Here is a 17,675-nt window from a genome sequence, read left to right on the forward strand (position 1 = left end):
TCTTGGCTACCAAGGTACATTGAGACATTTGTTATATACAACGCTCTATAGACTGTGTAGTGTGTAAATATCACGGATGGATTGCTTTATTTAGTGAAAGTTTTATTTACATGGACTTCGCAGAAGTCAAATATAGGTAATCCAATCAATCGATTCCATACCATCCAAGTCACATTACCCACAATCTGCAAAAAAATGAATACATTAGCAAGTGTATCACATTTGGGTTGTTTACCGGCCTCATTTCAGAGATGTTTAAGGTTGGTATGTATAAGCAAAATAATTCACTTTTGGAAATTTAGCTGGCAGCGTCCATATAAGAGTTTAATTGCACAGGAAACATTGGACGATTTGCTGTGTTTATTAACTACTGCTTAGGTTTTGCTATGCTGCATTGGAACCAGGCTCTTCTGATAGACTGGATTCTATTGTGATTTGTTGGAAAATCAGAATGCATGTGCCAGCCAACATCAATCACTTTCCATCCACAATCACAAACAGCCAAACAACGGCTGACATTATTGTTGATCCCCCTGACTTGCACCACAAAGGGGAACAGCACAGAGGACAAAGCTTTGTTTCATCAGCCACAGTGCCTGGCAATGTCTCTCAGGAACATGTGAGAATGTGGCATACATCCCCCCTCCTTCCATTCTCCCACTCCCTTTACTCCTTCTTTTACTGTCTCTCTCCATCCCTTGTTCTTGCTCTCCGTCTTCTGATTTCCATATCTCTGGAGGTAGAGAAGGGACTGTCACAAAGCTTTGTGCAGTTATAGATTGTCATGTCAGAATGCAGGCATAGCTGTCACCCTCTCCTTCGGGATGCAGAGGACTTTTAATAGAGTTCTGGAAAGGTTATTACATGGTGTGTCCCTTTAATTAGATGCTAGTCTCATTAAAGCTGAGATGCAGTAATGGAATTCACAAATGTCGATAGGGTTACCCTCTGTGGCACCCTCAGTTTTTCTATAAGTGACGAATATAAAATTTTTGTAAAAAAAAAAAAAAAAAAAAAAAAAAATTACACTAATGTTGTCTAGACCACCATTATCTTTTACTTTTGTAACAAATTGAGTTCATGTAATGTTTCCATTTGTAAAACCATGGTAGAATATTACATCTCATATGATCACCAAGGCTGCATTTATTTCACCAAAAGACAATAAAAGCAGTAATATTGTGTAATATTATTACAGTTTAAATAAAAGTTCTCTGTTTTAAAATCTAATTTATTCCATAGATTATTTTTTTGCAGGCATTACATTTTTTTCTTTTCTTTTTTTATTAGGAGTGCAAAAAATTCAGCAAAGGTTTTTTAGATTCTATACTTTATATTCTCTTTTAGTTTAGTTATAATTTTACTGGTGATTTGATACTCAAACATTTATTATTGTTAGTTGAAGTAGTAGTAGTAGTAGTAGTAGCAGTAGTGGTAGTATTAGTATTAGTATTAGTATTAGTAGTATTATTAACCAATCTACATTTACGTAGTCTGTCTTTGCACTTAAGAGCACATTGATCATGTCTCTGTAATACATCTCACTACTCCACCCATGTCCTCCTTTAGAACTTGCTGCTGATATTTTGAAAGATTATACTGACTGCCCTGCAATTTTATCAAGCAACTTTGGACAGCATGCATCCTGATGCAGGCACTCTAATGTTTTAAACATCAGAATGGTATTGATAGGCCATGATATATGGGCCCTCCGGGGGTTCTTATGAGGCTGACTTGCTTTTAAATACAGGATTTGAGAAGACTAAGAGATTAGAAGCTACTTTAGAACCGTTAGTCCAGTGGCTGAATGTTGGTTTAAAAGCTGTTAGTGAAATCAGCATATTTTTCACAACACTTTCATTTTATTAAATTTTTTTCCAAGGCGATAGATAAAATCAAAGTGTTTCCCCTTCAGAAACTCGATCTGCATCGAAAATGCTATGGGAGTGCCCCCAGCATGACAACGATCTGAATCATATGTAATCAGTCCAATGGAAGGGCGAGACATTATAGGCAGGTGACATAATGACCAGGAAGCTATAAAAGCACATGAGGTGGAACCAGTGCCAGCTTTCTGTTATTTAGCGAAGCACTTTGTGTTCTGTCAGTCAAATCTCTGTTATCTTATTTGATGCTGTCTGTCTAAAAGAAATAAGAAAAAATGTCCAAGGCCACAGAAAAAAAAAACAAAAAAATAAGGGTGAAAGTGAATAGCGTTTTAGGCTGTGTGTTCCTCCCTGCCCTTGGTACATCACGAGTGGGGATACACACAGTCTGTGCGTTGCATTTGTGGGGTTTGCATATGGATTTTTCCTCACCTGCTAGATCCAGATTCAAAAGCAGAGTGTTGTTTGTCGTGCTTCCCCGCAAAGGGACCGAGATCAGCGGTGTTTTAGGTCAAAGGCTTCACAGTCAAAGCCTGATCTGACCTGCTTCAGTGGAAGTCCTCGGCAAAAAGGCCCTGACCTGAGAGGTTCAGGGCCTTTGGGGGGAGCCCCTAATGGGGAAGAGTGGGGTGCACCACAGTATACAGTGACTGTCTCTCCTGCCTGTCTCTCCTCAGTGCCCTCGGGAGCTCTTTCTGTCAACCCTGCCATCAACAATGCATCAGGACACAGCAGTCTCCAGCGAACCGGGCACTGAATTAGCAGCTACAAGTACACTGGAAGCCAGTCTCGGGAAACTGGTTCCCTTAGTAGACTATTTAGCAACGTGGAAACTGCTACCAAATGTATCTCGTTGGGTTCTGCACACTGTAAAGAAAGGCTATTGCATTCAGTTCGGCGGTCCTCCACCACTGTTCAATAGGGTCTTTCCCACACTCGTGGGCTTCAAACAGGTTCTGGTATTAGAACAGGAAGTCAACAGTCTGATCTCCCCTCGACAATGGAGATCAAGGATCACTCAACCCAAAATATGGCGGTCTTCAAGGCCTTCCTAGCAGATGTGTCTATTCAGGACATCTGCAAGTCAGCAGGATGGTCTATGCCCCTTACATTCTTCAGATTCTATGGCTAGATATGCGAGCCACTCCCTGCTTTTGTGTTCTCTCGTCTTAGCTGTGCTCTTCCACACTACACAGGGATTTGAAAGTGTGGCAGCGTGAACATTCCCATTCCCTTAATGTTTTAGATGCAGCTTGAGATCCTGAAGGGGAACGTCTCCAGGTTACTTCAATCTTCCTGCCAAGGCAAATTACAATAAATGTACATATGAAATATATTATCTAGTTACATAATAAATGCCATAACGGTCACACCTTTTCTGAATCCATCTTTCACTAAAATGTCATTGAACTAGTATCCTGTCAAAGAGCATTGCTCCCATAACCTTCTATTGACCTTTTAACATACTCATCTATTAATTTCTGCTCCGATTTAACTCTGACAGTTTATAATAATTACGTGAAATGCCAGAACTCTCTCTCTCTGTCTCTCTGTCTCTCTCTCTCTCTATCTCTCTCTATCTCTATCTATGTCTATGTTGACACATAGCAGGAGAGCCAGGAGAGCTAACACAGAGCACATGATATTATTTATCCCTCATTCTGACCCATGGTGACCTCAGCAAGTGATGCTTTTACTTAAATTTCTCTAAATATCTCTATTTTTTCTGATTTCTCATTTAATTTTTCTGTAAATTATTTTTAAGTCACAGATGCTGTTACGTAAACCACTGGAGACAGCAATACAAGCACTTCCAATGCAGGCCATGTTATAAACTGCTGATGTCTGCTTCTATGCCACTATTTATCTAAACCATCATGTGGGTTGTGAACACTTACGTACATCAAAAACGCTTCAGTCCACTTGCTTATTTCTATTTTGTCTAAATTACAGGACCCTGCCATCCAAACCCTTGTCACAATGGAGGCACCTGTGAAATCAGCGAAACGTTCAGGGGTGACACGTTCATTGGATATATCTGCAAGTGCCCATCAGGCTTCAACGGAATCCACTGCCAACACAGTAAGTTCATGCAGTGGCTGTACAGAACTGTTTCTGCTTGATTTTTAATTAAGCATGTGATGATGGATGAGTACTGTAGTTGCATTCATTTGAAACTCATTGTGCTTCACTTTTTTGAACACATGAATGCATATCATGTAAACTTGTCCGATTTTAGATGGATCTGAAACCACTCTAACACTGTGTTTATACTGCAGTGAGTGTGTTTTTCACAAGACGCAAAATACGTACCAATAAGTACACATATCACTGCAGTTTCCAAAATAAATTAACACTAGAGTCGGTAAAACTCTGACACCTTTTATTCATTTTTACAGACATTTACAGATTTTCGATTAATAAAGCGTAATTTTCACACAATTACTTAAGAATATTACAGTGGTGAAAATATGATGGTTAATTCATGATTATTGCGCTGATGATGGCGGCCTCCATGCCATGCTCCACAGTTATTTTTGTCTTTAGTTAAGTCCCTGCAATCAGTTTCACCAGAGACTAATTGCTGGACATTCAGCACTACAAAACACCCGATATTTTACAGTTTTTTGACTATTCTGATGTCTTGCTGGACATAGTAGTTGGCGGAGCAGCAGCACTGATTAAGTACTTCAGGAGATGCAGATGGGGAAAGCTAGCTGGTGCCCTCGTCAAGCTCAGGCAGCGCGAATTTCGAACGCCATTGCCTAGCATCCATCTGGCAAACCTCTTTTCTCTAACCAACAAAACGGACAATTTTATTTTGCTCTCCCAGACAAATAAGGATTTCAAACACTCTGCTGCTCTGTGTTTCATGGAAACCTGGCTGAATGATGACATACTGGACAGCGTGGTCCAACTGCCAAGCTTTCAGCTGTTTATAACGGATCATGACACAGAATCAATGGAGAAATCATGTGGTGGTGGAACATGCTTTGAAACTGGAATTAGCTAAACCTGTATTAAAGACCATAAAAAGATGGACGAATGAAGCAGAGCAGAATTTAAAAGCTTGTTTTGACCTCACTGATTGGAGTGTTTCTGAAGCTCACAAAGACTGTGTAACTTTTTATATCAGTTTCTGCGAGGATAAGTGCATTCCTTCCAGGACTCATCAAACTTACAACAATGACAAACCGTGGTTCACTGCAAAACTCAGACAGCTCTGTCAAGCCAAAGAAGATGCTTACAGGAAGGGGGGCAATGCCATGCTGGAAAAGGAGATCAGAGTGGCAAAGAGAAAGTATTCTTGGAAATTAAGGACTCAGTTCACCTCCAGCATGGGCGTAGGTTTAGGGGGGGATGCTAGGTACTAGTCCCTATCAATATTTTGAGATGACTAATTTGTCCCCACCAATATTTAGCAAGCTCCAATATTTACCAATGCTGTCTCTATGCCACATACAAATGCCAGGGTAAAAACATTTTAATATTCAGGTTTTTTTTTCCCCTTATTGTACTTTGTAGATGCCACACAAGAAGAAGAAAGGGGACATAAGAAGCTTTTTCATAAAGCAGAGTCAGAGTGTAAGAAGGCAAAATAACTAGCTAGCCACACAAATAAACTAGCAGTAGTGTCTGACCAGGCTTTCAAATGCAGATTCTACTGTGGAAAATAGTATTAACTGGTGATAGATAGTAGTATGTGTTACCCAAGATGATAGAATGCTGCGTTAGCAAGTAACTGAATGTCAATTAGTCTGTACCTTAACTTAGAATCTTGCAGTCAACATAAATGTGAGTGTACTGGAGGGTAAATAGTGTTTATAATAGAAAAAGGTTATTGTATTTATTTATTCAGATTTGTTTCCTTGTGACAGAGTATCTTTTGTTAGTGTAAATACTAATGTACATATTAATTTATGTTAATAAAACGTTTGGTTGTTCAGCATTACAGTCTCAGGTTTTTATTTTTTATTTTTTGAGAGTGCATTTTTGAGATTATATAGTTATACTAGCTCTTTAGGGCCAGTATACAGGATCAGGGTCAGGATACAATATAATGAGATTAAGTAGATTCACTTCTGTATTGTGATATTCTGTATTGCCAACAGTCTGAAATAAAAAAGGAAATCACCATTAAATCACTGGTATCTTACAACAATAGAATTCCAGGGTGTATGGGGGTGGTCCCCACCAAAGCTGAGACCAAACCTACGCCCATGAGTCAACTCAGCATCAGTGTGGAAAGGTCTGAAAGAAATCGCCAACTACAGGACACCATCCCCCAGCACTGTGGAGAATAAACAACTGGCAGATGATCTGAATACGTTTAACTGCAGGTTTGAATAAACTCTCCCCACTGCTCTTCTCCCTCTACACCAAAGACTGCACATCTAAAGACCCCTCTGTCAAGCTCCTGAAATTTGCAGATGGCACCACACTCATCTGCCTCATTCAGGATGGCGTAGAGTCTGCCTACAGACAGGAGGTTAAAGAGTTGGCTGTCTGTTGCAGTCTTAACAATCTTGAGCTCAACACACTCAAAAAAGTGGAGATGATCACGGACTTCAGGAAAAAAAAAAACCCTGCTCTCCCCACACTCAGCATCATGGACAGCACAGTGGAGTCATTCGGGTTCCTGGGCACCACTATCTCTCAGGACCTGATGTGGGACAATCACATCGAGTCCATTGTTAAAAAAAAAAAATTAAAAAATTAAAAAAAAGCCTTCGCCAGCTGAGGAAGTTCAACCTGCCACAGGGGCTGCTGAAACAGTTCTACTCCGCCATCATTGAATGCTTCCTCTGTAATTCTATAACTGTCTGGTCAGCTGTACTACCAAATCTGACCTCAGAAGGAGGATAGGATAGTCCACACTGCTGAAAATCATTGGAACAACCCTCCCTTCTCTCCAAGAACTGTACTCATCCAGAGTGAGATAAAGGGCTAGCAAACCCTCACAACCAGCACACTCCCTCTTTGAACTGTTGCCATCTGGTCGGCGCTACAGAGCACTGAGCACCAGAATAGCCAGACACAGGAACAGTTTCTTCCTTCAGGCAATCCATCTTCAATCCATCAATCCAACACTTGACATTAACTGTGGAACACACAACACTATTAATAAACTCATACACTTATATATTTAACACACATACTTAAGCACTATTCGGACGGGACTAGTTTTCTAAACTACGTTTGAGTTTCGATTCTTACCACCTGACGTCTGTGATTTTCATGTACCAATTCGGACGGGGCTAGTATCTCCGTGTTTTTTACAGAGGTGGGAGGGTCTGATTTGTGCATCTGGGCGTCACAGAGATCACGCGCTCTGTATGCGTGCATTGCATTCATTCAGAATGATTGCCTTAGTATTATTACACAATAAATACTAAATGGCTAGTATAGCAAAACCATGTTAATGTGTGGTTCCTTTAGTTTAACTTGTTTTCCTTTTTTTTCTTTATTAAATGTAATTAAAACATTATGTAACTGAGTACATAAATGAACGTGAGTAATCTTACCTGATGCTGATATTACAATAGCCGGTATTAACAGTTTACGTGATCTTGCTCTTGATATTATTATTTGTATTATTTTTTTATTATTATTTCTTTGCCGCTAAGCAAATATATCAAACATCCACGCGGTAAGAGCATCTACGGTAATTCACGTTGGCCAAAACACACAAGGAAACGCGTTGTGAAATAAAATATCACCGGCAATCACAGACATTCGCATTCGGACGGGATTAGTTTTCTCAGAGGATCACTGAGTTTGCTGAAAAACGGTAGGTAATTTTCTCTGGAATTATCACAGAGGTTGTGTGAGAAAAACACAGACGTGGCAGATTCGGACGGGATTAAAATCTCCAAGTACGTCTGTGAAATGCAGATTTCTCTAATGACCCCCTGTAAAACTGGTCCCGTCCGAATAGGGCTTTAGTCTACTTTTCAAATTTGCACATAATATATCTAAGTTTTATTTTTTATTTCTATATAGACGGTAGGATTTTTCAGTAGCTCACGGAGTATGGAGGCCTACTTGAGAGTCTAAGGGCCTAATTTAATTTATGTTTGTGTTAATGCAACTGAACACACATTGCGTTTTTGCATTGATTATAGCAAACAGTGACAGATGTTATTGCATGATTTATTTTTACTCCTCTGCTGAACATATGGTCAGAAGCAGTCTGATCTACTGCCACTTTTGAAAAAAAGGCAACATTTACTTTTGCATATTAAGTGTGTGTATGATTGTGTTTGGATACAAGCTGGAGGATAAAGCAGCAATGGAAGGGGATTTGAATATAAGCTCCTTAACTGTTCTACTACTGTACATCACAGTCTTACTCTCTAATTTTAACTTGTGACTAGTGACAATAAAGGGCTACTACTTACTATCTTATTAATCTTAAAATTATCTCAATATTTTTTTAACCTGGGGTTCCTTTCTATTGTCTCCTGTACTTTACAATCAATAGGCATATGGGAGATTTTAGTTGGATTGTTTGGGAACCTTTAAATTCTGTAGTATCATAGATATAATGAAAATTTAATTATATCTATTTATTTGTTTTTATTTCTGTTTATCATATATATATTAATTCATTTATTTATTCATTCATTCAATCAATCATTTATTCATTCATTTCTATTTCAATTTTGCAATTTCAACTAAATGAAAATGAGAAACGTTGCTTGTGGGTGGATCACAAAATATTTTTTTTATACTGTTAGGGTTGTGTTTTGTTAGCAAATAAAATGTCCCAACAGTGTCATTTAGCATGCCTACAGTAGTTAATTAAGCATAACGATACATTTGACTGTAGAAGTTAGATTTAAATATGTTAATGTCGGCATGATTCATAAGATACACTGTTGAAAACTTCCTAAAAAAACAACAGTGTTCAAGTGCTCATAAAAATTCAGGTCAGTGATACAGATACATTTATATTTTCCTTTGTTTATTTCCTTATATTATTCTGCATTTATTTCAAATGTACAGATTAGTGAAATCCCAAATCCCAAAAGTGTCACAATAAAACAGTAAGTGTGTCATTAAGAAAAGTGCAAACCTCATGCCATTTACCGTGTTTGCTGTGTGCAGTGGTGCCATCATAGAGAATAATAGCTATTCGCCATGCCTTGTCAAATTTTCAGAAATTCAGGACCAAATAGCATACATTATCATATAACATTTTGCTGTTGTCAGTATTGTTGTTTTTTTTCAGGGAACATTATTTATTTATTTGAATTTAAATATATTAGAAGACAGCTTGTAATTAATCTTGCAGATGCTGTAATTAAAGGAGGAGCTTCGCTCACAATAACGAATTAAAAGTACAGATTTTTCCAAAAAATATTACTTAATATAAAAGTACCCATCTTTAAATATACTCCAAAAGTATTACCCAAAAAGTGTACTCAAGTAAATGTAATGAAGTAAATGTTACTCGTTACTACCGACCTCTGCACATTTTAGATCAGGGATCCTCAAATCTGGACGTCGAGATCCACTTTCCTGCAGAGTTTAGCTATAACTTTAATCAAACACACCTGAGCAATGCTAATCAATGGCAATCAATGTCTTTGGGATCATTAGAAAATCACAGGCAGGTGATTTTGACCAGGGTTGGAGCCAAACTCTGTAGCACATTGGACCTCCAGGGCAAGATTTGAGGAAGGGGCTTTTACACTGGGCTCGTGTGCTGTGGTCTGAGCCCGAGCATGATTGTTCCCGGTAACGCCCACAGCGTTGGTCTGCTTTCACACTCAATAGTTGTATCAAACCCAGGTGCATTTGCAGTCACCTTATGTCATTGCAAATGCACACAAAATATGCATGGCGGACACAACGTGACTGAGCATAGTCATGTTTTCAGGCTTTGTAATTGCTGACAGGCTTAATAGACTGATAAAATTGAGTTAGAGGGATTTTATCAGCAAAAATAAACCCTGTGCTGAATGTTAGTTCTCTATTATGAACTCTATTATGAACTTGAAATGACTTTGGAATCAGTGTGGAAATGGGAAAAGCACTGTTAGTGAAGCATATAACATGAAAATAAATCTATATTACTCTAGTTTAATTGGCCAGCAGAGAAAACCAAGAACAGCTCCAAAACTTTTCCCCTAAAATACATATTGGTGCTGCACTGTGGCTTAGTGGTCAGTTTTTACTTTTAGACACATTCAATAGCCACGTTTCCACTGTCGGACCAAAAGCGGGCATGCCAGGGCCAGAAGTCAGGTTCTTATTCTCTATCACAATTGTGTATTTATTTAGTAACATATTTTATCCGTCATAAGTCTCGTCTCGGAAGTTTAGCTCCGCATAGCCTATCATAAAAATATAATAATGTTTTTTTTTTTTTTTTTTTTTTTTTGGAAACTTTTATAAAAATATAGAAATTATCATTATTATGTGATGTATATAGGCTATTGTGACCTCAAATGAAACCGACTCGACTGAATAAGCAGGATAATGCTTTATTTCTGTGACTTATTATAGTAAAACATATTATAGTAAAACATCATGCTTTTGGATTTAAATATTTAACAAAGCGTGCAATTTTTTCGTTTTGTGATCGCGCTAGTTGCAGTGACTTATTTTTTATTAGTTTTCTGATAACTTCTCTTTGTTGGTGTAATGATGGGGTTTTGTGGAGGTATTTCTGAGAGGTGTGTTAACGGTTGGTTTTAGTGAAGCGCAGTTGAGCTTCTGGCCCGACAGTGGAAACATTGCTAATGTAGATCCAAGCAACAATTAGGAACAACATTAGAACAATTCTTGCTTTTTTTGGAAGAATTAATTTAATTATTCACATGTGCACATTTAGCAACATTCTACTCAATGTAGAAAAAAAAAAAAAAAAAAAAAATTATATATATATATATAAACTGAACCATCAATGGAACAAATACAATTCTTTGTTATTTATCATTCTATTCGCTGTAACCCATCCTCTGCACATTCTGTTGATGGTTAAAATGATCTCAGAAATTGTTAAAGGTCTAATTTTGACTAATGTAATTTCATTTTTCCAGCATGTCACAGGTAGTTTCAGCCTACATCTAGTACACCACTTGGTTGAACTGTGAGCATCAAGAACAATTTCACAGCTGTGCACATTATATTTAGCACGGCCTGACAATGCAACCTTGCTATTTAGAGCAGTCAGAACCAACAGTACTGGACAAAGTAGATAATAATGCCTGTTTCATGAGCATTAGAATGGATTGAAATGTTAAGGTCAGATTCAATTACTGGATGGTACCTATATGTACTGTACAGTCAGCCTGTCATTATCACAAAAAATATCCTAAAGGGGTTTATTAAAACAGTTAGCCCTGCAGTGTTATGTTATAGTGATTTTATCTTGGATAAGGGGTGTTCTTAGGCTCAGTGTAGAATGGATAAACCTTAGAGATAATGACAATGCAGCGAAGTGTACAATATATTACTCATTACGTTTTTTTTTTTTTTTTTTTGCCAAATAAATAAATAGACATGAAATATTGATTTAAAAAGTTTAAATCATTTTAATAACCTCTCAGAAAAAGAAAAAAAAATATTAAGAAAACAAATCAATCAATCAGTAAATAAAAAAATAACAACAATACCACACATACATTTGCATAGGTCCCAAAAACAACAATCTAAAACAGTATCTAAAACAGCATCTAAATTATGTGTAAACAACTTTACAGATATTCAAATGAATCCTTATGAATACTGAAATCATTACCATTATAACTGAAAGCATTATCTTTTCATCATATCATAATCACATTTATTAAATGCAGCTTACTTATTTACTTAATATGAAATTATGACAATTCATTCTGTTCTGCGTAACATCTACTACCAATTAATTTTAAAGATTTGCATAATGTTAAACAAGACTAGACCTTAAAACCTTAAAATGAATATAATTTCTCTAATTGTATAACTATTGTTTATTTGTAGACATTATTCAGTGATCATCTCCATTCTCAGCAGTGACCTCATGCTCGTTAAACATTCAAAAATTGCAGAATCAATTTTTTACAAGTTTTACACAACTGAAATGAAACACTTACTGGTTCTCGTCTGCTTCTTCATAGATTGAGAATGACAAATGTGCACCTTCACAGAGTGGATCGGGAAAATATTTTCGGCATTTAACAACTTAAATTCTGTTCTGTACCTCACACTTAACTATTCTATAGAGTTAAGTGCATCTATTCAAATATCTTTATGATTTAGTGTTTATGTTTTAGATGTTTTAACATGTCAAAAATAATTAATTTCAACATCAAACAAAACAAAAGTGTTTTGTACATGTAAATGTTACATACTAATACCTAAACAAACAATGATACCAGAAAAAAATATATATATATATATATTAGACACACACAAAGTTATACAGTTTTGAAACTACACGAGGGTGACTAAATTTTCCATTTATCCATTTTAATAGTTTTAATTTATCCCTTTTAACAATATTTCAAATGTTGTCCAAACTTATACACATTCATAAATTTATGAATTCTATTAAACTTTGCACTTATTTCGCGTCCTTTTTCTGTGACCTCGCTGGGATGATGAGGCCCACTGGTGGTTAGCTCTATTACCGTCATCATCATTATTGGTGAAATCCAGCTTGAATCTCTGCTGTGTTGTCATTACTGGAATGATGGGCTGCCATGCTCACACTGTGTCAATGGGCTTATTGGCAGGCCAACCATGCACTCAAAAAAATGATTTTTCACATTTGTTCACTTTACCTGAACAATTCATGTTGAATTAATGCCATTTTGGCTATTTTTCAGTTCAACATGATTGTGTCATGTTAAACTGACTTAAAACTGTGACTCGTTGGTTTAACATAAAGTTTTCATTTTGAAAGAACATGTTTCAATCAAGTACCTCAAAATAAGTTTTACACTTCCCATCATGCTTTGCACAGGACTGGATATGGGGAGAGAAAATGTTGAAATAAAGTGTTATTTTATGCAGTTTTTAGTAAAATGTGATAATAAGGAGATTTTTTCATGTCTAATGCTCTATTATATGGGCATTTTAAAAGACTTTATATTGGTGTATTTTGTGCGAGTTACCGTTGTGGTGAAGTGTGGAGCTTGTGGTTGGGTTGAGGACCTGCCAAGTTAGCTAAAATTATAAAAATAGGGAAGTTGCGGCCCAATGGTTAGAGTCGAACTGGCAATCAAAAAGTTGTGAGTTCGAGTCCCGGGCCTGCAGGAATTGTGGGTGGGGGGAGTGCATGTACAGTGCTCTCTCCACCTTCAATACCACGACTTAGGTGCCCTTGAGCAAGGCATCGAACCCCCAACTGCTCCCCGGGCGCCACAGCATAAATGGCTGCCCACTGCTCCGGGTGTGTGTTCACAGTGTGTGTGTGTGTGTTCACTGCTCTGTGTGTGTGCATTTCGGATGGGTTAAATGCAGAGCACGAATACTGAGTATGGGTCACCATACTTGGCTGAATGTCACTTCACTTTTGTCACTTTCAATTACAACAAGAAAGGTTTGAAAATGTAACATGTTTTGTCCATTTATTCAATAGAATTAAGAAAATGTAAGGTGCTTATATAAAGCAAGTAACAATAAGTTATTGAAAATGAGTAAAGTTTATGTATTATACAAGCTTAAATCACAGTTCATCAGTTTTCATAAAATGTATTTAATTCATTTACGTTAACTGAACATGAAAAGGTGAAGCTTAAACAAATATAAACTTTTGCGTTGGATTTATGTGATTACATTGGATGGAAAATTGACATCTAATTGAATTAAATAAGTTTTAACTTTTGGGGTTAAATATTTTTTTGAGTGTGGGTGGAGAGCGAATGGCCAATTATTATAATGGCACGTCACGACAAGCCATTGGCAAGCAGAGAAGCATGTGGATTTTGTCATGATGGAAAAAGAGGAGAGGGGAATCAGAGTGCATTTGCTACTACTACTGGTATTTGTTATAATACTAACAAGCCCCAGATCATGTCTTGGAACACAATGACTAGAAACTTTTGATGTGAAAAGCCATGTATAGCATTGTTCACGTTGTCAGTGAAAGCTCCTTGGATTCAAATTGTGTTTACTTCTCCACTCAGCCAGCTCTCATTCTCACTTGTGCAAGCCTAAACAGTTTAGAACAGTAAACGATACAATGGCATAATAAACATTATTAATATAGTTTAAACATTTATCTATGTACTGTTGGCCAAGCAAGAGACAAAAATCCACAAGCAATCTCTCTTTGTTCACATTTCACGTTTCATGTATTAGTTCTTATTTTTAGTTGAAGGCATAATATGCAAGCCAGAAACACTACAACAGCATTATATATTTTCTGTGCTCCTGTACTAACATTATCCCAAATGTTCTGAATCCAGAGAAATAAGCTATTTTAACTTGTGACAGTGTGCATAATGTCATTGTGTTGCCTGCCAATGACATCATAGCCCCTCGATTTCTGGTTTTGTTCAGTAGAAAACATAGAAACACCAAAGACGCTTTAGGGTGCTTTCACACTAGCACTTTTGGTGCGCACCTGTGGTCGATTGACGTCAGAATTCGGTTCGTTTGGATGATGTGAATACTGTCTTCCATACTCGGATGCGCACCCGCGAACCGTACCCGAGTCCACTTAAAAACGGTGGTCTGGGGTACACTTCATGTGAACTCTGGTACGGTTCGCTGCTCATGTGAACGCAATCGTACCAAATCGCGGAAGTGAACGGCTTTTAATGACAAATAATTTGATGAAAATGTGTGTTTGTGTGTGTGTTTCACTCACTTTCCTGATGAGCGTGACTGACGTGCTGCAAGAGCTGTACATCTTATTTATGTTCACCTTCAACGTTCTTTAGAGCATTTTCACTAAATTCGTAAGACAGACGCAAGTGCCGTTATGTACCGAAGCTTTATCAACAAAACGAACAGTTCAAAAACGGAATACATAAACGTGCAAAGAGTAATGTTATGCATTTGCCGCCTTCTCCTGTGCTGTCGTTACCAAGAAACGGGGTAAACAGCTGCTGGCTTGATGATGCAAGCGAACCATGGTTCGGACTCAAATATTATGATATGAACACAGTCCAGTGGGGGCAGTGGGAGGGGGGAGCAACCGAACTCGGGTTCGGACCAGGCAAGTGAACCAAGTGTGAAAGCACCCTTAATATGTTTTAATAGACTGGTGACGATCGCACAGAGTAGCATTATAACATAACTTTCCAGTGTATCTAGTATGAAACATGGCTGCTTTTTTCCCCAAATACACACGACAGGAAGGAGCGGAAGTGATTGACTGTGGAATATTAAAAGCGCTGCTGCTTTCGAGCCATGTGTCACACTCGTTCAGAGACCTCATTTCGCTTCAACGGCTTTCAGCATCACCCTGTTTCATTCTACTACGTTAATAAATCATTAGCTCATCCATGAACATGATTTCTGACCGAGTCCCACTGGATTCCAGTCGCTGTGGGCTGTATTACGCTTTTGCTAATACTCAAAAGATGCCAGGACTTTTATGAGTGAGCAAGAAGTCTTTTGGGTAATTTCATTTGTACTTTGATCAATAAGCAATCTTCAGTTTCTTATGAAATATTCCAGCTGTTACAGCGGTTGATTTGGATTGAGGATACATATGCAGTGTTTTTGAACTTGATCTGTATTTGATTAAATATTGACAGGAGCTTGTGAGGCTTGTTTTCTTGGCCGCTTGGTGGGTTTAAAAGAAATATGGCAATGTGTCTGCAGGGGATATGCTAATGAATATGTTTTTTATAATGTTTGCAGATGATGTTGTGACGGGAACCATATCATGCTGCCTCTCAGGCTCAGAAGCATTAAAACAATCTTGGCTAATCCTATACAAATATGAGCAACATGTTCTGTAAATAGATGCTGTGAGCTCCCCACTTTAAGTAAAGCAGATGCAACCAAAACATCTCTTTAAACTCTTCATTAAAATGTATCAGTCTATATCAGTTAATATCCTATATTGCTCCAATATTGTGTTTATACTGTGCCATATGCAGTACTGTTGGTTTTCAGAGGCACATCTGTCAGAATGTGTGGGAATGTTTACCTGGATCCACATTTCTGTTGTGATTGTGACTGAGAGCATACGGAGTGGAGATATGCAGGCATGTCGGTGAGAGTTTGTCCTTACACAGCTCTTAGCTCAGCTTCTAGCTCATCACCCTCTCAGAGCCCCACACAAACTGCTCCGGTAATAAATAGGATCATGCTTGTAGGCACCACTCTGAGGGACAGACAGAGAGAGAGAGAGAGAGAGAGAGAGAGAGAGAAATAGAGAGGGGTCTATGTGTGTCTGTCTGTCTGTGCCACTGTGTGTACTACTCACTGGTTGTTCTGAAAACTTAAAGGTTGCCATTATCACTAGATTTTCTTCTAGGTGAAGTGTCAAGTTTTTTAAAAGGTAAAATACTTTCTCAGATCCCAGCCTAATGAGAAGAGTTTTAAATTGATTTGCCTGAACCTTGATTTACAGGGTTCCAGCTGAACGTCAGTAGACTTTGTGTTTTTGTCTTTTTTTTTTTTTTTTTTTTTTAAGTAGTTATTGGGTTTTGGCTCTCAAGTCCTAAACGATTTATAAGCATTTTACAAGCATTTTTTATTCTTTTCCTGTTATTTTTTTAATGCATATATTTTTTTTGGTATCCTGATATATTGCAATTGACTATTGCCATATTAAGGAACATTTTAGACTTGAATAAAACAAGTTAGTTTATATGAAGTACATGAAGTACATTTAAGTTACCTGACAGAACATATTATGCAGTGAACCTTATTCAACCTTTCAAAAAAAAAAAAAAAAGATCTGTTTTTGTAGAGTAATTTTTGTATTTATTGGCTGGGGTACATTTGCATTAATTGTGAAATAATAATAATAATAATAATAATAATAATAATAATAATAATAATAATAATAAAAGTATTTATATAAGGGGTTTATATGACTTTTTAGATTTGGTATGTTTACTTTATTCATGTTCACAGAAAAAATCACCTATTCCCCAATCTCCTAGTTGATATTCTGGTCAATAAATTCTTAATGTTATTTTCTCCCACTAATACATAGAGTCCTTTTGGTTAAAGTGTGCTTCTGTGCTGAAATTAGACTCGGTGAGCTTCTATTGTAAGAATCCAAGCTTTGGACAATGATTACCACAGTGGGAGCTCAGTCTTGACAAACTTGTCATATTAACATAAATACAGTCTTGTTGTTGTTGTTGTTATTATTATTGTTATTGTTATTATTGTTATTGTTATTATTATTATTTAAACAGTAACAGTACACCAACAAACCTTATTCTCACCATGACTCTCCAGCTTTCTCACAATCTGGGTGGCCTTCCCACAGAGCTCAATGATCTAGTATTATGTGGAAAACCAAACCATCTGGACATTCAGATCAGAGAAACAGCCCACACACATCACAACCCTCTAACACAATAGAAAACTAGAAAAAAACAGACATTTAAACCTTTGACAGAACAGAAAACATTAACTGGAGATGGACCATACTATTCATATTTCCTATGTCCTGTACTAAGTGTAGATAATGTAAGACTACAATTGCAGCTGAGACATGAATAAGCATATTATCTGGAAAGCATTAGGTACCGTTTTACATGTCATATTTGACTACAAACACCTCATTAAATATAGGGAGTTTTTACATAGACTCAAAATTATAAACCTCATAAAGCATTTTAACAAATTCTAAGAACAGCATCTTATTAGATAACA

At 37.1% G+C, this 17,675-nt stretch overlaps 1 protein-coding gene across 2 annotated transcripts in view; it reads left to right on the forward strand.

Annotated features, from left to right (window-relative positions):
* LOC127999450 (EGF-like repeat and discoidin I-like domain-containing protein 3) overlaps nucleotides 1-17,675 on the forward strand; it is a 174,740-nt gene that overhangs the window by 57,808 nt on the left and 99,257 nt on the right. For both annotated transcript variants that reach the window (XM_052592186.1, XM_052592187.1), the window contains one exon: nucleotides 3,840-3,968. In XM_052592186.1, coding sequence (XP_052448146.1) covers nucleotides 3,840-3,968 — 129 coding nt within the window. The remainder of the gene's footprint in view (nucleotides 1-3,839; nucleotides 3,969-17,675) is intronic.

The sequence above is a fragment of the Carassius gibelio genome, chromosome A5, assembly GCF_023724105.1.
Source record: "Carassius gibelio isolate Cgi1373 ecotype wild population from Czech Republic chromosome A5, carGib1.2-hapl.c, whole genome shotgun sequence".
NCBI classification, from domain to species: domain Eukaryota; kingdom Metazoa; phylum Chordata; class Actinopteri; order Cypriniformes; family Cyprinidae; genus Carassius; species Carassius gibelio.